Source organism: Castor canadensis, chromosome 8 (assembly GCF_047511655.1).
Source record: "Castor canadensis chromosome 8, mCasCan1.hap1v2, whole genome shotgun sequence".
NCBI classification, from domain to species: domain Eukaryota; kingdom Metazoa; phylum Chordata; class Mammalia; order Rodentia; family Castoridae; genus Castor; species Castor canadensis.
Window position 1 is genome coordinate 140,153,469 of NC_133393.1, and position 21,618 is coordinate 140,175,086.

The 21,618-nt window shown below is 42.1% G+C and overlaps 1 protein-coding gene across 1 annotated transcript in view; it reads left to right on the forward strand.

Annotated features, from left to right (window-relative positions):
- Stab2 (stabilin 2) overlaps nucleotides 1-21,618 on the forward strand; it is a 164,865-nt gene that overhangs the window by 97,611 nt on the left and 45,636 nt on the right. The window contains exons 36-43 of the mRNA XM_074084259.1: nucleotides 90-152; nucleotides 1,108-1,203; nucleotides 2,194-2,389; nucleotides 3,744-3,839; nucleotides 15,954-15,999; nucleotides 16,852-16,928; nucleotides 18,838-18,963; nucleotides 20,667-20,740. Of these exons, the coding sequence (XP_073940360.1) occupies nucleotides 90-152; nucleotides 1,108-1,203; nucleotides 2,194-2,389; nucleotides 3,744-3,839; nucleotides 15,954-15,999; nucleotides 16,852-16,928; nucleotides 18,838-18,963; nucleotides 20,667-20,740 (774 nt within the window). The remainder of the gene's footprint in view (nucleotides 1-89; nucleotides 153-1,107; nucleotides 1,204-2,193; nucleotides 2,390-3,743; nucleotides 3,840-15,953; nucleotides 16,000-16,851; nucleotides 16,929-18,837; nucleotides 18,964-20,666; nucleotides 20,741-21,618) is intronic.

The window sequence follows — 21,618 nt, forward strand, 5'->3', positions numbered from 1 at the left end:
TAAAACCTTCAGCTCTTGGTTCTAGAAAATATTTCTGCACTAAAAGTAATAACCTTAAACTGTCCTCTTTGTCTCTGTGCTTTACCAAGGGAAAGTGTGGCAAGTGTCCCCAGAAACCACCAATCTGCCCACTTGGAACTAAGCCGCTTGTAGTAAGTATTTTGTCCACTTTGGTAAAAGAGTCTCCAGATCCGAGGGAGTCGAAATTAGAAAATGAATCTTAAGCATGCCTCATATTTATCGCCCCCATTCCTTCACAGGGTTTTAATTTAATTTTACCTTGCTACATTGTATGCATTTTTTGGAAGGACCAAAGCAAATCTAATAATTAAATAGACATGAGTTCATAAATAAACACACAATGTAGGAAGAGATTTTTTTCAAATCTTTCATAGTAGCCAGGTGAGGACAGCAGCAAGACACTTTATCAGTGACAGGCTCCATATCCAAAACCACACCCAACCTGATACATTCCACCTTCTTGATTTCCTTTGCTAGGTGAAGTTGCAGCTGACTTTCTTAAAGAAACATATGCAGACATGGAAGAGAGAGCCATGTCTGTAGATTAATTACCAATCTGTTTCTTGTTGCTTATTCTTTGTAAAAGCTACTTCTGATAACAGCCATTACAGAGAATAAACACTTATGCCCTTCCTTAGCATGACAATGAAAATTTGTGATCATAATAATGAATGTTGGTTGTCTCACTTGAGTATTCATTTAATCTTGTATCGTATAAATCTTTGAGCAAACAATCCTTTCTTGGACCAATGCAGAATATACATCAATAAACAAGTTAAAACATACACTTAAATCAATGAATGTACATGTCTGGAAGAGTATTTTTATTTGAATTATTTTATAATCCTTTCAAAATTGAGTTCATCTTCTAGAGAAATGTCCTTTTTATAGAATGCTTTATTTGGATTTTCCCATATTGTGTCTTTGTATTTTCTTGCTTAAGCAACAGAACCAAAAAGCTCCAACCCCCCTTTCCAGAGCATTCTAGTCAGAGAAACAGCCATGCATTACCCACTTCATTGCTTTTGGAAACTGGAAAACTTCTTTCCTAACTAAAGGGCTGACATAATCATTACTATTTCACAGGACGATGAGAGAAGGAAATGTATCTACACCATTTATTTCATGGGAAAGAGGTCCTTGTTCATTGGGTGCCAGCCAAAATGTGTGAAAACTGTCATTGTGAGTATAATGACTTAACCTAGTTACTCCATTCTAATTCCGTCAGCAATGCTGGGAAATTCAATCACATATTAGACTTTTCAAAACGCCTTTACATGTATTCTTCCCACCGTCTCCTCTTCCTCCTCTCCATCTTCATCATGATTGTCACTCAAGGTAGTAATGGTAGCAGTCAAACTCAAATCAGCCCCATAAATCAAAAAATGGTGAAAGCTTCAGCATATGATTGGGTAGTGAGGAAGCTGAAGGTCTGAAAGGTGAAGAGGCTGCCCAGTTCTCACAGCAGGATCATAAACATAAGAAAAGAGACAGAACAGGACTGCTCACTAAGGAAAGATGGGGTGCTCCTGGTCATTTAGAAAATAGGACACCAAAGCTAAGGACCTCTGAGAGCCATTTTGAAATTTGCAGGAAATTCTTTATCACTTCCTGTCCTGGTTGTTTCCCAGAGACCTAGACATAGCCTCTGCCTGTTTCTGCAGAGGAAGGGAGGTTTGGCCCTCAGAGTGCAGAGCTAGGAACTGGAGAAGATTTTGTGTCCTAAAGCACCCACAGATAAAGTCTGACCAAAGCAGAGATATGCAGGGCTTCCCTGCACCCCAGGGAGTCTCTCAAGAAAAGCCAAAGGCCTCATGGGAAGAGGCCTTTCTCCTTCAGTAGAAGATAAAATAGCAGTTAATGCAAAGGGACCCAGGTTCAAGGACAGGGAAGGCCATTGGTCAGCATCTCCTGAGTCATTCTTGAGTTGTTCCTGCTGCCCTTCCTGTCTTCTTTTCCATCCTCTTCTCTTACTCGCCTTTTCTCTCTCCCCATCCCACTTCCTTCCTATGGGTGAAGATCTTAGTATTGGTCTTCTTGACCCAGGGAAACTGCCCGGCCTCACCCAGTCCTCAGAGGGCTCTGGGGTCAAAGAAGCAGATACACACACAGTCCCCAGGATCCACCCAGCAGAAGGTGAAGTGTGTGCCCAGCCTTGTCCTTCTGTTGCAGACCAGAGCGTGCTGTGCCGGCTTCTTCGGCCCCCAGTGCCAGGCCTGCCCCGGGAAGGACCAGAACGTGTGCTTCGGGAACGGGATCTGTCTGGATGGCGTGAATGGCACCGGCGTGTGCGAGTGCGGGCCGGGCTTCCACGGGACGGCCTGCGAGACCTGTGTCGAGGGCAAGTACGGCATCCACTGCGACCAAGGTGCGTGGTGATATGCGGGAACAGAGCTCCTGAGCCCCAGTCACCAGGCAGCTGGGAACCCACCTGCGATTACCACTGTGAACTATAAGATCGGCTGTGTTGTGTCATCTGCACAGGGCAGTGTTTCCAAAACTTTGCAGCCACTACCTGGCCCTGCCCACCTACTCCCAATCATGGATGGTCCCAACTCAACCATGTATCTCATTTCCCTGTGTACATTTCCCTGTGTGCACTAATCATCATGGTTACAGCTTCATTATAGACATTGCTCAATAGTTAGAAAAACGGACTTGTCTGAATTACCTCATCCAATCCACACTCCCTTATAAACTTGCCCATTTTACAGATAAGGCTATTAAAGCAAGGAAGTTGAATGCCTTCCTCCAAGGTCACGGCTGAGGAGAAGCAGAACTGAGATTTGAGTCAAGCAAGCTGGACTCCCAAGCCCAGCTCTTAAATGGAGCTGTCCTTCACAAAAAAGTCACTCACCCTCAGCAAGCCACATGCTTTGTTTTTGCAAAAAATAGTAATGAGTTAGAGCCAAGTCATCTGCACTTTTGCAGCCTGGCTTCCATGCACCCAGGGACACACCTGTGAGACAGAGGTGGCTTCCTATCCCATGATTAGGAAACAAGTCATCGTTCTTCCTGGAACTCAAACCCACACACTTAGCTAACACTGCTTTCTCATCAGAGGGTCAAAGCCAGACAAAATTAATGTATAGTTAAGTATTATAATTGGGCTGGATATCATTGAAATTAGAATGTTTGTTATTTTTCTGTGTTATTTTGAAATCCATTGCATTTGTGTGGAAGTTCCTAACCTAAAATCCATGGGTGATCCTCATGGGGCCCAGAAAACCCCCAAACCTGAATGCATTTCTGTGGGGTAAAGATATCCACAGATTTCATTGAGTTCTCAAAAAGGCTCATGACCCTATTGTTAAATAAGGAATTGTCAGTTCTATGTTACTGCAGAAGGAATTGCACACCAGGTTTCTATAAACCCAATATCAAATGGGCTTCTTTTGAAGTCCACCTTAGGGAACAAATGTGGTTCCATTCCAAGGGGCCCCATATAGCCCTTGATTCCTCCTTAACCTGGGCTGGACGCTTTCACTCTGTGTGGATCAGAGACCCACCATGGTACTCAGTCCCAGAACTGTGGCGTGAACTGCTTTGTTGAAGCACGACCTGACTCACCTGTTCACCTGCATCCCTATTTTCCTTCCTGTGACTCTAACCCTAAGTGAAAGACAGGGAGTCCCTAGCACCAGGCTAGAGAACAGATGCAATGAAGTGCACCCAGTAACTGATAAGCAAGGTGTTGATCATTTGAGATGTTTTTCCCCCAGCATGTTCTTGTGTTCATGGGAGATGCAACCAAGGCCCCTCAGGAGACGGCTCCTGTGAATGTGACGTTGGCTGGCGAGGAGTGACGTGCGACAGTGGTAAGAGTGAGCCCTTCAACTGATAATCTGTGCCTAACCCCACTTCTCAGCAGTCGTGGTTTTTTTCTTTCTAAGATAGAAATGACACCTCTTTTTTTATTTCTTATGACAATGAACATAATTCTTTCCTGTAGCAAAAAAATATCGTAAAATAAGGAAAGTCAAGAAAAAGAAAATAAAATTATTCTTACTCCCAAGACAGGAAAACCTATTAACTGATATTTTGTATTAGACTTCCAACCTTTTTTCTAGGACTAGAAACATATGTGTAGAGGATCATGTGCTCTATACTGTTTTGTCACCTCCTTTTTCACTTCACATTAGTTAACAGAAATTTTTCCACATAAATATAGATATCATTAATTTTTCATTTCCATATAATGTTCTATTATAAAACTGTACTGTGTCAAGGAAGGGTTGTTTGCTTGTTGTAGTGCTGAGGATCAAACCCAGGGTCTCACACATACCAGGCAAGCGCTATACTCAGCACAAGATGGTATTATTACTCGTGAAGTAAAAGATAAAATGAATGTCAAGCCGCACTAAGTAATTTGGACCACACACCGAAACACTTTAGAGTATGTAAAGCCTCTGCCCCTGCTCTGTGGCCAAGGCATGAACTAATGACACTTCAGCACCCAGTGCTGGCCACACACAAGCCTCAGGAGCATCACCGAGGGTGTGGGGTGAAGAGCACAGAACCTGAGTTGGGAGGGGATTGCTGACAGCTCATCAGCCTCAGCGTTTTGACAGATGGGGCTGCAGGGCCCTGGCTATTAAAGGGGCAGTGTTGAAGGTTCTGAGGCCTGGGTTCAAATAAAAACCATGTGCGTTAGTAATTTCCACTGTGTCCTTCAGTACTCGACTTTCCTCCTTTGTACAGTCAGTCTATTGGGTACTTCACTTTACCTTACAGAATAGTTGTGACCATTTTTTAAAAATCCTATACAAACATTTATTGACATACATGTAGATAAATAGATGATAGATAGATAGATAGATAGATAGATGATAGATTCCTTTTTTCTTTTGTTTTTGGCAGTTTGAGGGTTGGAACCCAGGGCCTTGTTGCACGCTAGGCAAGTGCTCTACCACACAGCTACACTCCCAGCCCGACTATGTTTCTTAAGCCAATTTTCTGCTCTCATAAATGCCATATGAGCATATTCTATATGCATTTATCTGTGTTGGTTTTATTAATTCATTTCTTAAAATCCCAGAGGTGGGATTTCTAGTAAGGAGTTGGTGCTCTGGGCCAGCTATCCCTGCCAAGTGGTCCTCCAGAGGTAATAATGACATATTTTCCCGCCCTAGGGTCTGAGAGGCTCTTTTCTCCACCCTCACATGTGGCATTGATGTTCATGTGGAACACCAGGTGAGAGTGATGAGAGAAGCAAATTTCCAGCAGAAACCAGCACATGGAATATCTTCAAAGTTGCAGGGAAGTTGTGCACATTTAGGGAACCAAAGGACTGCAGAATGAGAGGAATTCAGTGCTAAGAGGAAGCTGAGAGGAAGAGGCTAGCGTGGCAGGCCGGGGCAGATCATCAAAGACTAGAGACTGAGCTTCCCAGGAAAGCCAGCAGGAAGCTATTGAAGGGGTTCAAGCAGGGGAATATTATGATCTTATTTACATTCAAGAGAAATCATTCAGGGCTGGCAAAGTGGCTCAAGTGGTAGAGCACCAGCTTAGCAAAAGTGAGGCCCTGAGTTCAAACCCCAGTCCTACAAAAAACAAACAAAAAAACAGTAAGAGAAATCATTCGGCCACTGGAATGGGGTATCATAGACCTTCCCCACCCTCCCCTGTGGTGGGGACTTGGAAGGAGGCCACAGTGCCCACCAGCTCAACAGTGGTTCCAGGGATACAGGATTGTCAGAGGGGTTACATTGCCCAAGGCTCCAGGTGATGTTAAAACCAGGGAAAGGCAAAGTTTAGAGTTAGTTGAAATTCTGAAGGGCCCTGGACTAAGAGTATGTCCCAGAACAGCCAATATTCAGAGGACCTGAAAGAGGGAAGCTAGAAGTGATGGGGGGCCCCACAACCAGGAAGACGTCCTGGGTAAATCTGAGAACAGATACAATGGGTGACCCCTCACTGTGACTTAAGTGCTTGTCAGAGCATGGTGCAGAGAGCCAATCTCAGTTAAAGGGCCATGAAACAGTGTGGAAGCTGTAGCAAGTTTTTAGGAGACAATTAAGGAAAGTCTGAACCAGGTGGCAGCAGGACTAGGGCAGGGGGAAATGAAGACCTGTGATTGTCAAGGTGGAGACTGAGTAAGTGCAGGATTGCTTAAGGATGACGCTAAGGTCATGACTCAGGCAGCAGCACGAATGGTAGCCAGTCATGGAAGAGGACAGCTGGGGAGCTGTTGGGTTGAGTTCCAGGTGTCAGCAGCCATCCTGCTGGTGATGCCCAGAGGCCTCAGCTCGTTTCTTCACTGTCAGACACTTGCGGAGCATCTCCACAAGCTGGACAAAGTACACACTGCATGAGCACAGTATGGCCACTGCCTTCACAGCCTGCAGTTCTGTGGGAAATGCTGGCAGGCCCCAACTGATTACTGTGGAGTAGACATTTGGACTTGGCCATATAAGGTTCAGGAATGAGGTCAAGGCTAGAGTAGAAGCATTGGAGACAGGTGAACAGATAAAGGGCTATCGGCTTCACACCATGAAGAGGAAGAAGACAGCGCCAAAGACAAGCAAGCACACTCCTCTTCCTGCTTCCTTGCCTGTGAAGAAAGGTCCCACCACCCACATGCCTGGCCACCCATTCTAGAAACTTCCCTGAGTCTCCATGCCTCCCTGTCCCTCACCAACACTCCTGACTCTTATAAGGATCCACATTTCTAGAATACAGTCCTTCCTCCTGCACCCCCGTCAGCAGCAGTCTGGGATCCATCTCCGATCTTAGGTCCTACCCCTCTTTGTTCACTAGTCCACATCACCACAAAAAAGAAGTTCCTAAAACATAGAGCAAAAAGATCATATTTCCCATCCCTAAGACTTGACTATAGCAAGTTCTTTTTTTTTTTTTTTTGTGGAAAAATTCTTTTTCTGTTTTTATTATTGTTGTGCTGGGTGGGAGTACATTGGAGTATTTGCAAAAGTTCTCATAACATATCAAATATATCATATTTGAATTCACCCCCTCCACTGCTCTCTTTCATCCTCTCTCCCCCGATTCCTGGAACAGTCTCAGTAGGGATCATTTTTGCATTTACTTACATGTGTATACATTATTGGGACTACCACCTCCACCTCCTGGCAGAACCTGTCTGCCCTTTTGTTCTCCAATTTTGTAGGAAAAAAACCAGAAGAGATAATAAGAAAAACATGGCGTTTTTGCTAGTTTGAGATAAAGATAGCTATATAGGGAAATTCCTTGAATTGTTTCCATGCATATGTATATTACAACCCAAATTGATTCACCTCTTCCAGACTCTTCACTACTCCCTAGTCCCCTTCCCATAGTGACCTTGGCCAGTATAAGATTACTGTATTTGTTCCTGTACAGTGAGTACATCAACCACCTTCAAGTTTTTAGTTTCCCTCCTTGCCCTATCCCTCTTGCACATTCTCCCCTTAGTGTGACTCTGGTCCAATAATATTATTGCATTTGTTTTGGGTCTATAATTTGCATATGAGGGAGAACATGTGATTTTTGGCCTTCTGAGCCTGACTAACTTCACTTAAGATGATGTTCTCCAGTTCCATCCATTTACCTGTGAATGAAAAAATTTCACTCTTCTTTGTGGCTAAATAAAATTCCATTGTGTATAAATACCCCCATTTTCTTGATCTATTCATCAGTAGTGGGGCATCTTGGCTGTTTCCATAACTTGGCTATTGTAAATAGTGCTGCAGTAAACATGAATGTAAACCTGAGTTGCATTCTTTGGATATATATCCCTAGGAGTGGTATTGCTGGATCATATGGCAGATCTATGTTTAGTTTTTTAAAAAGACTCCATATTGTTTTCCAGAGTAGTTGTACTAGCTTACATTCCCACCAGGAGTGTAGAAGGGTTCCTTTTTCCCTGCATCCTTGCCAGCATTTGTTGGTGGTAGTGTTCTTGATGGTAACTATTCTAACAGGAGTGAGGTGGAATCTTAGTGTAGTTTTGATTTGCATTTCCTTCATGGCCAGCAATGGTGAGCATTTTTTTCATGTGTTCTTTTAGCCATTTGGACTTCTTCCTTTGAAAAAGTTCTTTTTAGTTCAGTTGACCATTTCTTCATTTGGGTCATTGATTTTTTGGAAGTTTAGTTTTTTGAGCTCCCTGTACGTGCTGGTTATCAGTCCTTTGTCTGATGTATAGTTAGCAAAGATTTTCTCCCATTCTGTGGGTGGTCTCTTCAATTTAGGAACACTTCTTTTGTTGTGCAGAAGCTGTTTAATTTCATGCAGTCCCATTGTCCATCCTTTCTCTTAGTTGCTGAGCCACTTAAGTTCTACTGAGGAAGTCCTTGCTATACCTATTGTTTCCAGGGAATTCCCTGCTCTTTCCTGTACTAGCTACAAGATTTCAGGTCTGATATTAAGGTCCTTAATCCACTTTGAGTTGATACTAGTACAGGGTGACAGGCATGGATCCAGTTTCAGTTTTCTGCAGGCAGATAAGCAGTTTTCCCAGCAATATTTGTTGAAGACTCCGTCTTTTCTCCATCATATGTTTTTGGCACCTTTGTGGAAGATTAGGTGAGCATACCTGAGTGGAGTCATATCCAGGTCCTCTATTTTGCTCCACTGGTATTCATGTCTATTTTTGTGCCAGTACCATGCTGTTTTTATTGCTGTGGCTCTGTAATATAGTTTGAAGTTGGGTATTGTGATACCTCCAGTGTTGCTCTTTTTGCTCAGTATTGCCTTGGTAATACTTTAGGGTAGATTTTTCTATCTTTGTGATGAATGTCATTGGGATTTTGATGGGAATTATGTTGAACATGTAGATTGCTTTTGGTAGTATAGCCATTTTTACTATGTTGACTCTGCCAATCCATGAGCAAGAGATCTTTCCACCTTCTATAGTCTTCTTCAGTCTCTTTCTTCAGTGGTTTGAGGTTCTCCTTGTAGAGGTCATTTACATCCTTTGTTAAGTTTATTCCTTTGTTTTTGGTCTTTTTGAGGCTATTGTAAATGGAATTGTTTTCCTGTGTTCTTTCTCAATCTGTTCATTGTTGGTATATAGAAAGGCTACTGATTTTTGTAAGTTGATTTTGTATCCTGCTACTTTGCTGAAGCTGTTAATGGTGTCCAGGAGTTTTGAGGTGCAGTTTTTCAGGTCTTTAAGGTACACGATCATGTCATCTGTGAATAGGTTTAGTTTAACTATTTCTTTACCTATTTGTATTCCTTTTATTTCTTCTTCTTGCCTTATTTCTCTGGCTAGGAATTCCAAGACTCTGTTGAATTGGAGTGGGGAACGTGGGCACCTGACTTTAGGGGAAATGGTCTCAGTTTTTCCCCATTAAGTATGATGATGGCCGTAGGTTTATCATATATACCCTAGCCTTTAAAATGTTGAATACATTCCTTCTATTCCTAGTTTCCTGAGAGCTTTTATTATGAAATGGTGTCGAATCTTATTGAAGGCTTTTTCTCCATCTATTGAGATGATCAAGTGGTTTTTGTCTTTGCTTCTGTTAATATGCAGTATTACATTTAATGATTTGCATATGTTGAACCATCCCTTCATCCCTAGGATGAAGCTAACATGGTCATGGCATATGATCTTTCATGTATGTTGTTGGATTTGGTTTGCCATTATCTTATTGAGGATTTTTGCATCAATATTCATTAAGGAGATTGGCCTATAGTTCTCCTTTTTGGATATGTCCTTGTCCAGTTTTGGCATGAGTGTAATACTGGCTTCATAAAATGAGTTAGGCAGCATTTCTTCCCTTTCTATTTCATGGAACAGATTAAGGAGGGTTGGTATTAGTTCTTCTTTAAAGGTCTTGTAGAATTCAGCAGAGAATCATCAGGTCCTCAACTTTTCTTTTTTGGGAGACTCTTTATTGCTGCTTCAATTTCCTTATGTGTTATATATCTGTTTAGGTGGTTACTATCCTTTTGGTTCAGTTTTGGATGTTCATAAGTATCTAGAAATTTGTCCTTTTCTTCAAGATTTTCCAATTTATTTGAAAATGGGTCTTCAAAGTAGTTTCTGATGATTCCCTGGATTTCCTTGGTATTTGATGTTGTCTCTCCTTTTTCATTTCTAATTTGGGTCTTTTCTCTCCTCTATTTTAGTCAGAATTGCCAGGGGCTTGTCAATCTTGTTTTTTTTTTCAGAGAACAGCTTTTTGTTTCATTGATTCTTTGTATGTTTTTTTTTTAATCTCTATTTCATTAATTTCAGCCATATTTTTATTATTTCTCTCTTTCTGCTTGTTTTAGGTTTAACTTGTTCTTGTTTTTTTAGGAGTTTGAGATTTAGCATTAGGTTGTTTTTTTTGAGATCTTTCTGTGTTTTTGACATATGTACTCATGGCTATAACTTTCCTCTTAGGACTGCCTTTGCTGTGTCCCATAGTTTATGCTAGGATATATTTTCATTTTCATTAAATTGCAGGGACTTTTTGATTCCCTCCCTTATTTCTTCTATGACCCACTGATCATTGAGTAATGTGTTGTTCAACCTCCAATTTTGTTTGTGTATTTTCTACTGCTGCTTTTGTTGTTGAGTTCTAGTTTTATTGCATTTGTCAGATAATATGCAGTGGTTTATTATAGTTTTCTTGTATTTGTTGAGACTTGCTTTGTGCCCTAAGATATGATCTCTTTTGGAGAAAGTTCCATGGGCTGCTGAGAAGAATGTATATTGTGCTGTTGCAGGGTGAAATATTCTGTAGCCATCAATTAGGTCCATTTCATCTATGGTGTCATTTAGTTCTAGGATTTCTTTGTTGAATTTTTGTCTGGTTGACCTATCTATTGGTGATAGAAGAGTATTAAAGTCTCCCACTACCACTGTGTTGGATTCTATATCTGGTTTTAAGTTCTTTAATGTATGTTTAATAAATTTGGGTGTGCTGACATTGGCTGCATATAGGTTGAGAATTGTTATTTCCTTTTGATGTATTGGTACTTTTATTAGTATGAAGTGACCTTCTTTGTCTCATTTGACTAATGTATGTTGAAGTCTACTGTCTCATATAAGTATTGTTACTCCTGCCTGTTTTAGGGGGCCATTAGCTTGGTAAATCTTTTTCCAGCCTTTCACCCTAAGCCAGTATTTATTTCTGTCAATAAGATGAGTCTCTTGTAAACAACAGATTGTCAGATCTTCCTTTTTAATCCACTTTGCCAAATGGTGTCTTTTGATGGTGGTTGAGTCCACTGATGTTCAGTGTTAATATTGATAGGTATGTGGTGATTCCTGCCATTTAATTGTTTAAGTATTTGAGTGTGTGCTATCTAATCAATGCTACTCCCTTATTACTTGTCTCTTCTTCTTCTGTGGTTTAATACTTCCAGTCCTCTCATGGTTTTGTTTGCTTTCATCTTCTGTGTGTAGAATTCCTTGCAGAATCTTCTGTAGTGGAGGTTTGGTGGTCATATATCATCTTTGTTTCTGTTTATCATTGAAGATTTCTATTCTCCATCAATTTTGAGTGGGTAGTTTTGCTTGGTAGAGTATCCTAGCACTGAAATTGTTTTCCTTTAGTGCTCGAAATACCTTACTCCATGCCTTTCTTCCTTTTAAGGTTTCTGTTGAGAAATCTGCTGTTACTTTGATGGGTTTACCTTTGTGTGTTTTATGTTTTTTTCTCTCTTACAACCTTCAATATTCTTTCTCTGATCTCCGTTCTAGTTGTTTTAATGATAATATGTCATGGAGAGGTTCTATTTTGGTCAGGTATGTTTGGTGTCCTGGAGGCTTCCTGTACCTGAATGGGCAACTCTTCCTTAAGATTTGGGGAATTTCCTGCTATTATTTTGTTGAATATGTTATAAATCCCTTTGACTTGCACCTATTCTCCTTCTTCAGTGCCCATGATTCTCAGGTTTGGTATTTTAATGGAGTTGCTGAGTTCTTGCATAGTCCTTTCACAGCTCTTAAGTTGTTGGAATAAGAGTTCTTCTGTTTTTTTCTTTAATATCTATTTTATCTTTGAGCCCTGAGAGTCTGTCTTCCACTTCATCTAGTTTGCTGGAGTGGCTTTCCACTGTATTTTTTATTTGACTAAAAGGATTCTTATTTCTAGAATTTCTGTTTGATTCTTTTTTCTGAGGTTTTCCATATCTTTGTTCAACTCCTTTTTCATATCTTGTGTTGTCTTCTTTATTTCATGTCTCTTTTTTTATAGTCTCCTTTGTTTCACTTTGGTATTTGCTGAAGTCCTCTCTGAGTTCATTTAGTTGTTTCTGTGTCTTCTCAAGTTTTTTTATTTGTTGTGTCTTGATATTTCTTGAGTGCATCTTGTACTTCCTGACTAGCTGTGTCTTGTAGCTTCTCCATGAGTTTCTTAGTGATTTCATCCATGATTTCCATGTTGAGAGATTTTTGTGGGTTCATTAGTAACATTTATCATTGTTTTGTTGGGGTCAGGAACTGAGTATTCATTTTCCTCATTTCCCACTAAATCCTCCATTGAATTGTTTTTTTGCAGTTTCCTTTTCTTCTTCTTCTCCCCATCGTTCTAATTGATGCTGTGCAACTATTTCTTGATTGGCTTATTGGTAGTTTCAATTGCCTTGATTTAACTTTTGTGTTGTGACTAGCTTAGTTGTTAGCTAGGTTGATATGCTATTTCTGTCCCTGTCCTGGAGGTGTAAATTAGCAATAACAGGTACAGGTTCAATGCCAAACCAGTTGTTTACATATTATATAGAAAACCCCTTGGTGATGGTATCTATAAACAGTGGGAGTTGGGAGGGCTAATGGTTGTTTGGTTAAATAGAAACTTGGGTAATTGGTAAAGATGGTGCTAAAAGGAAAGGAGGAAAAAGAGGGGTAGTGTGAGTGGGGGAAGAGGTATAGTAACTGCTGGGTTTTGGGGCCTTTGTGTGTGTTTGGGTGTATTCCCACTGTTGTAGTGGGGGGTGCTTGTGTCAGGGATTGCTGAGGGCTGGGGGTGTGTACAGTTGGTACAGTAGGCTACTCAATGGGTGGTAAATGTGTAGGAGGGAGGGGTAATGTGACAGATTGTGGAAGGTGGCAGGGGCAAAGGCAGAGGGAGAGAGTGAATGAGTAGGGGCAGAAAGAATAGTTGGGGAGAAGAACAATGGGTTGTGGCACAAGAAAGGGAAGAAAGTTAAGGAAGTAAGAATAGGGATAAGAAAATAGTAATGGTAAAATTAAGAATACTAAAAAAAAAAAGAAAAAGGTATAACAACAACAAAAAGTTCAGTCTGCTCAGCAAAAGTCCTGGACTTATTCCTTTGGCATCCAATCCTAGTATTGGAGCTTGGCATTCTGTGCTGTATGAGGAAGGGTGCTACAGCTGGACAGCTTCAGGGGGAGATGAGTGAAAGGTTTTTTCTTTTTTTCCCCTGCTTTCCTTGGTTTTGTGGGCTGTCTGTTATAAGCAGGAGCTCTGAAGTGGTCTCATCAGATAGCTGGCTTGTGAACAGTATTCTGTTCCTTCTGTCCACAAGGCAGGTTGCAATTGGAAACTGTGGTAGCTCACTACAAGTTTGTGCAAAGTGATCCGATCTGTTGTTTTTGCCAGGCAGCAGCTATGTTGCCTGGCTGCAACTCTGTCTAGTCAGCTCCTCCCCCCGAAAGGTGGGGCAACTCAGTTTTGAGTAACACCCTCAGTCCCAGAAGACTAGCTCTGCTCCCCTGTTTTGAGAGGTTGACTTGTCACCCCACCCCTGCTCTCAGCCTTTGTACCTTGCCCCGCCTCTGAGACTTTGGCTACTCTGAAAAGTTGGATCGTCACCCCACTCCTGCTCTCTATTCTGGTTCCTCTCCCTGCGTGTGCTTGTTGAGAGTTCAGCGCCTTGCCCCACCCCTGTTCTCCAAGGTTGATTCAGCACTGTTTATGTTTCTTAGCTTTCTTGGGGGGAGTTCAACCTGCCTAGGGCCTGTGTTCCTGGGGAGTGGGTGGAGAGTTGGGGGTGGTGCATGGAACTCATCTGTTGGGTCTGCAGATTTATGCAGGCAGCTTTGAAACTGGCCAGCAGGGAGAAATGGCCCACCACTTTTCTCAAGTCACTTACTGGGACTGGGTTCAGGGCATAGTTAGGCTTTGCACGGGTTAGGGGTCCAGTATGTCACAGGGTTCAATTCTGTCTGATGCTCTATCTTCTGCTTTTTTGAAAAAGAAAGGAAAAAAAGAGAGAGAGAGGAATGAAATGGCCAGGGGGCTTTTCCCAGAGCAGACATGCCCTATTGGCTGTGCCACAGAGATTTCCTTGACTGTTAGGTGCAATTAAAAGCTGTTTTGTAGGGTCAGTCCTTGAATTTTATGTGCACCTAATGTGTTGGCAGATACTATTATTGCTAGAAATAATCAGAATTACCCAAGTGTAGCTTCCACATCTCAAAGTGGAATTTCAGTGGTCTCTGAAATTACAGAGCTCAGGAATGCTGACTCCCTACCTTATCCACCATCTTGAATCTCCAGTTTGCTGTAGTTCTTCATTGCCTGCACAACAGCATTCAAACTCCTTAGCAGGTGTAATGCAAAGATTATTCATCAATTGTCCCTGCTCATTTGTTCAGCTTTAATTCTGTCCCTGTCCCCCTTGCACACTCTTCACAAGGAGTTTCCAATCTAGTAAGGAAAATAAATGCTCACTGAAGATGAGAGCTGGGCATGGTGGTACACGCCCATAATCCCAACACTTAAGAGGTGGAAACAGGAGGATATTGAGTTTGAGGCTAGCGTGGGCTACCCAGAGAATTCAAGGTAAGAAAGACAGTTTCAAAACACCAAAGACTGGGGATATAGTTCAGCAGTAGAATGCTTGCCTAGCATGTGAATGGCCCTGGGTTTGATTCCCCAGCACTGTGGAAAGGAGAAAAAGAAAGGAAAAAATAGTTATATGAGAGTGCAAAGCAAAGATCTCTACACTAAAGCAAGGAATGAAACTCCTTTGTCTGTGTCAAACCCCCTACTCCCCAGCACATGGTAGACTTCACTAATCAATTACTGCACTCCTTGTGTGGTCAGATAGGGAAAGCAAATCCCTCTCCAAAGAGCACACCATGAAGTCATTACCAATTAATTAAAGTTAGCTCAAAGATTTAGAATTTAGAGAAGAGGTCCTAAAAGAGATTAGGATTTCAATAGATAGAGAATGGAAAGAATGGGGTTTCCAGGCTCAAGTACAACAACAAAAGCACACAGATCCATTGCACTCACTCCAGTCCATTGAGCCCAGGATGTTCCCTCTAACACAAAGCAGGTCACTTTTGGGGCCAGGTCTCTGTTTCAGGACTTGTGTGACATGGCCAGGACTTATGAACCCTCTACCCCAAAAGCTCTCAGCATGAGCATCCTGCCCAAAGAGTACTCTTTCCTTGTCTCCAGTGATTTCTTTCTAAATCCTGCCCTGCCAGGAAATACCTGTTATCTGGGCAAGGCCAGTAACCTATGTGGTGTCCAGGAAGTTTAGCAATTAATGCAACAAGTGAATATTGTGCACCTATTGTGGGCACCTATCTGGGCTATTTCCACACATGCAAAGAAAATCTTTTACTATTAGCTATAATTATGGGTTTGCTTGTTTGGAGCACTCCATAATAAAATGATGAAAAGGTAGAAAGGATAAAGTAAAAAAAATATCATGAGAAATATAGATAAGAGTAGATTAAAACCCAAGGAAGGGGCACACATCAACTCTTGGGCCCTTAGAGCTCATATTTATGTTCAAGAGAGGCTTCTGTTTTACTCCTCCTTGCATCCTCACTGCCTGGCCCAGGGCCTGGAAAACAGGAAGGGCTCCATCAGTATATTTGACCTTCCTATTTGGCCTGAAGCTCCCTGGCAGCCAAGTTAAAAAAAAAAAAAATGACTTACATTACCAAATGGACTTATGTTGTTAGCATGACATGTCAGTTACTTCCCACGAAGTAAGTCCTTTCTTAACACCAGGTACTGAAAGAAAACTCTCAAGTGAGGGCTCACCCAGTAACTGGTTCTGTTTTTCAGAGATCACAAAAGACAACTGCAATGGGACATGCCACACCAGCGCCAAGTAGGTACCTTCTGGCCTCTTTGGGAACAATGCAAAAGGGATTCTTTCCCCATAGTTTGTACCCCAGACCCTATCCTAAGGGAAGTAGCTTCCTGACACCATTTCCGAGGATTTAGGATACATTTAAGTATGAAACTGAAATTATCTCTGAAGGGACCTTCAACAACTGACCTGATCCAGGTTTTTCAACAAGCTGCCATTGACTTCCTGCCATTGGCACATTGACAAGAATGCCAGTTGTCATCTCCAGTCAAGCCACCAAGACTCTCTCATGGAGGTGAAGAAACCCATTGGGCCTGGGTTTCAGCAAAACATGCTCCAGAAGCCCAGCCCCATGTGGCTTCGTTCTCCCAACTCTGACAGGCACATCCCCCCGACTTCCACAGAGCCTAGTGCATTAATAAGAACCCAGGAGCTGGAGTTAGGCCTGAATCCAAAGTCAGCCTCTGTCACCTTCACAAACTACATAACCTGGAAACTATATTCGTCCCTCTAAGCCTCAGTTTCCTCATCCATAAATGGGGATAATAATGACACCAATTATGGGGTAGTGTGCAGATGGCATGAATTAATGCACAAAGTTACATCAATGGTTCTCTGAAGATTGGTAGCCACCTTCCATATCCCTGGGCTGACACCTACATAAGCACACCCTGTAGTGTGCCTGACGAATGGCTGTAGGTTTAGCTGTCAGTGGTGGGGTTGTGCCAGGAGTTAAGTCTCCTCCCAAGCCACGGACAGAAACTCTGAGTGCCTCACAGAGGGTGGAGGCTGGGTTGGTTGGGTATTGGGAGTCATGGGGTAAAGCGTTGGGTATTTTGCTAAATCATCATTCACCCTTTCTTATTGCAGCTGCCTTCTCAATTCAGATGGCACAGCCTCGTGCAAATGTGCCGCAGGATTCCAAGGGAACGGGACAGTCTGCACAGGCAAGTGAGAGGGACTTTGCTAGGAGCCAGCAAGACCTGCACAGGCTATTGAGAGATCTGGGTGGCTGAGCCTAAATGGTCCTCGGCAGCTGTTGCCAGCCACTGGTGGTGACTTATGTGTAACTGGGCATCTGATGGCACGTGCCAGGAACAGGAAAGCTGCCATGCGTGGGAGAGGCATATTGGTTTGGGAATGGGCGGGGCAATCGCACAGGGAATTTACTGCGTTCTGAGCAGGGTTGACAGCCTTGAATCACCAGGTAGAATCACTCCGCAGCCTTAAAAACCAAGGATTTGATTGGCTTAGAGTGTGCTAGATCAGCAGGACTTTGAAATGAGCCAGGAAGGGTTTAAGAAGCCGTGATTCTTCTTCCTACTCACCTTGTCACCACACGTGGGTCTTTTCACTGCTCTGAGCCCCTTTAGCTCATTTGCAAAACAAACTTAGTAATGACATGTATTCTTTTCGTCCATTTTCTTAAATGCCTTAATCATAATTGTTTTTTTTTTTTCGTTTATTCGTGTGTGCATACAATGTTTGGGCCATTTCTCCCCCCTCCCCCTCCCCGTCCCCTCCCTCTCCCCCCACCCCCTCTCTTCCAGGCAGAAATTGTTCTGCCCTTATCTCTAATTTTGTTGAAGAGAGAGTATAAACAATACATCAAAAAGAAACAGCATTTCACATTTCTTGAGTGCTTGTTTTGTGCCTAGAATTGTTGTGATTCTTCAATTTCTAATAACAATCCTGTAATATAAATGCAATTATTGCCCTCTCTTTACAAATGGAAACATGAGATAAAAGATGGCTAAATAAATGTTTGTGGTCTGTAACAAAGAGCAGAGCTAGGATTTGAATTCAGGCAGTCTGATCTCAGAACCCTCACTTTTAATCACAGGGTTATATTTATGTATGCATCTTATATATCTACAAAAGTTATAGGTAGATAAAGTTTTGTTAAAGAGAGGCAGGTCTCCCAGTGTTATTTTGGACACTAAAATGCTTTCTGTTTTCTCACCGCCCAAACCGGAAATGTGAAGGAGTTTCAATTTAGCCTATATTGCATAAAGATATTTTTTAATCTGCACTGCCCAATAATTTTTAGAGTATATTTATTTATTTATTTATTTGTTCATTTATCCACATGTGCATAGAAGAGTATATATTTTAATATTGTATGTAGTCCAAAAATAAAAACAATTATATGAAATTGAAAAAAAAAAAAGACAAACTTAGTACTGCCTTTCTTGCCGAGAGCCTTAAATGGCCTCTGCATCCAATGGCAGATATCAGGCAGTTGTTAAACCTCAGCCTCCTCATTAAACCCCTAGTTTTGAATCTAAATTCTCATAATCTATTACCAACAAAGTCACTTGACTGATTTTTGCACCAGTTTTTATCTGTAAATTGATGATAAGAGAAACTCCCTCATTGGTGGCTGCATGTAACCCAGATTAATACTGGTAAAGTGCTAAAAAATGCTAGCTCTTAACTGTTATGGTACCTAACACATATTTAGTGCTAGAAAACCAGAAACTCTTAGTGTCATTTTCCCCTGAGCACCATGTCCCAGCAGACTTTGGTCTAGACTGAAGCAGAGCCCGACAATGATCATTCCAATCTGCTTTCTAGACCATCTCACCCAGGGATTTTCCCAGGATGCCATGTGCTCTGACCTTGGTTGCCAGATGGTCCCCACAGTAGGAAGTATACAGTAGGCTCATAATAACAGCTGGGTAGGGCAAATAACTGGCGTGCTTTTCTTGCCCTCTGTTTTTGGGACTTAGCCATTCAATGGCTGCCAGTGTAGTTTTGAAGTGGCTTCCATTTCTCAATGACCCAAGTACAAAGACACCAACAGATTTCCCCTCTCTCTCCTCTTCTGCCCTGTGCCTTCTCTCCCTTCTCTAGCCATCAATGCCTGTGAGACCAGCAATGGAGGATGCTCTGCTAAGGCTGACTGTAAGAGAACCACCCCAGGAAGCCGAGTGTGCGTGTGCAAGGCGGGCTATACAGGCGATGGCATTGTGTGCATTGGTAGGTGACCACCCCTCACCCATGTGGTACCCATGTGGTAGGAGTGGTGTAAGAGTCAGAGCTATTAAATGACTCCAATGCATGAGCTCTTGCTGTTAAGACATACAGCTTCTGGGGTCGGTATTCATTGCACCTCAGCAGGAAAGCCTGTGTGAACACAGGGATGTGGAGATGTATAATGACCAAAGATCACTGTGGAAGGAGAAATGGGGAAACTCTTTCTAATTAAAAATGATGGTGGTGGCTGAATATTTACTTTTTGTTGGTTCTTTTTTCATACAAGTAGCACACTCTCACAAGGCTGTATACACTGGATGGGGGAAAGAATTGTAAAGGTGTTTTTTTTTAACACAGTGCTTCATGATACAGTGTTTACTATGTTAACAAGATCACATAATAACCTTCCTTGAAAAATAAGTGCACTGCTCCCTCACTATTTTAGTGGCTCCACACTGTTCTGCTATAAAGGTATTCCAGAGTATGTGTCTACATTTTAACTTTTTAGTTGTAAAAAAATTGATGAAGAAGTATCACAAGAACAGTACAAATAAGTCCAACTCATTCTTTACACATTTTACCCCAATTTTTCTTCTTATTTGCTCCATTTGTGTGGTATACATTTTTTTTCTCTTACCCATTTGAGAGTAGTATGTATAAGTCCTGTTAAATTTATTCCTATTAGTCTAGTGTGTATTTCCTAACAGTAAGGGCAGCCTTTTACATAGCACAGCTCAGTTATCAACTTAGTAAATTTATTATGTATGTAATACTTTGGTGTAATCGTCTTGTCTTCTAATTTTGTCAGTTGTTCCAATAATGTCCTTCTTGACACTTTTTTCCTCCAGCACAGGACCCAGGCTAGGGGTGGATATTGCATTTAGTTACCACCTCCTGTTAATCCCCTTTAATCTGGGACAGTTCTTGAGTCTCGCTTTGTCTCTTATGACATTGACATTCAGGGAAAATGTAGTCCACAGCCCCAGCTTTTCTATTTTTGATAGCAGAGGCTTCAGTTGGGATTTATCTGAGGTTTGTACATGATTAGATTCAGCTTGTGCCTTCCAGGCCTAAATGTCACACAAGTGACATTGCATCCTTCATAGGATGTCATACCAGTTCTCAAGGTTTCCATCTGACCCTTGTTTATGATATAAATTGTGACCACTCTGTCAAAGTGCTGCCTCATTTCTCCACTGTGTAGTTATTTTTTCCTCTTTGCTACTGAGAAGCAATCAGTGAAGAAATGCTTTAAATCCAAGTAAATAGCATACTCCTCTTTCAAATGTCCTCATAAAGCTAGGCGACTGTTGATGATTCTTCTCTGAACCAGTGTCTTGATTCTTTTTCATTTATCAATCTCTTCATTCATAGCCCTGGTGGATTGGACTCTAAGCCTATTACTCCAAGTCTTGGTTACAAACACCCATTCTCATTCCACAAAGGGATAGAATTGAGCCTGTAGGTCGGTGCCTCTGTTGGAGTTAACCCGTCCCAGGGATGTTGATTTCAAGAAACAATACCTGGTACTCTCCCGGCTAGGTTACTTCCACCTCTCAGTCGTCAGAAAACAAACTCACACTGTGACCCTTGCCACTTCTGGTCAGCTAGCCAAGCCACCTCAAGTCTCTAGCAAGCCCCTCAAAATGCCTTTGCTTAAAAACAAGAAATGAGTCTCATGGTAGCTGTTGGCTTTTGTTCTAAAGAAATCAACCCATGTTTGGAGAATCATGGTGGCTGTGACAAGAACGCAGAGTGCACACAGACAGGACCCAACCAGGTGAGCTTATCTCTCTCGGGTTTCCTGGGAGGAAAGTTCTAGGGCTTAGACACAGGCCTGAGGGAAAGAGGTTGAGAATACCTCTGCACATTGCAGCCACAGATGGTCTAGGACAAATGATGAAGGCACAAGAGGCTATTTGCTGGGAATGTGGGAAGACAAAGGGCACTGGAGAAGAGATTTCCCTTGGAGAGGGAGTCCGAAGTATCTGCAAAGACCACATGATCCCAGAAGCACCTAGAAAGTTCCCCCAAAATTCTCCCCTTTCTTTCTGTTTTCCAATACCCAGGACCTCACCCTTTGTCCTTTGATTCGAGACTCTAACATCCAGGTACCACAGCAGAAGCTCATACTTCGGGCCTTCTGCCAGTCATATGGTCTCAAACATAGGAAGCCATGCAGCACCCCTCAGAACAGCAAGTTTGGAGAGAGAGAAAAAACAGAAGACCCCAGCATCAGAGTATGGGGTCATAGGGTAAAAAAAATGGGACAATCTGGAGGCCCGGAGACCCACACTCTGCCTCTTGTGGTCTCAGTCAAAATGGCCAGGCAGGAAATTTCATGTACCTGAAATTGGGTAACAAAGTCAGGATTCCCATGAATGTCCTATGAAGATGGTGGGGCCATTTAGAGACTTCAGTGCCAGCCCCCTTGATGAGCAGTACTTTAGCTAGTACCTAAAGTGCCCTAAAATAAGGAAAAACATGCTTGTCTTGAAAGAATTGTGTGTATGTGTGTGTGCACATGTGCATTCATGAGTGTACGTGTATGTGCACCTTTAGTCATGGGGATAATCAGAACAGTCAAAGTTGGGATTTCTGGCACATATTTTGGGGTTCAGTAGAGTTTTTATTTCAAGATGCAAATGGGATGGGGGA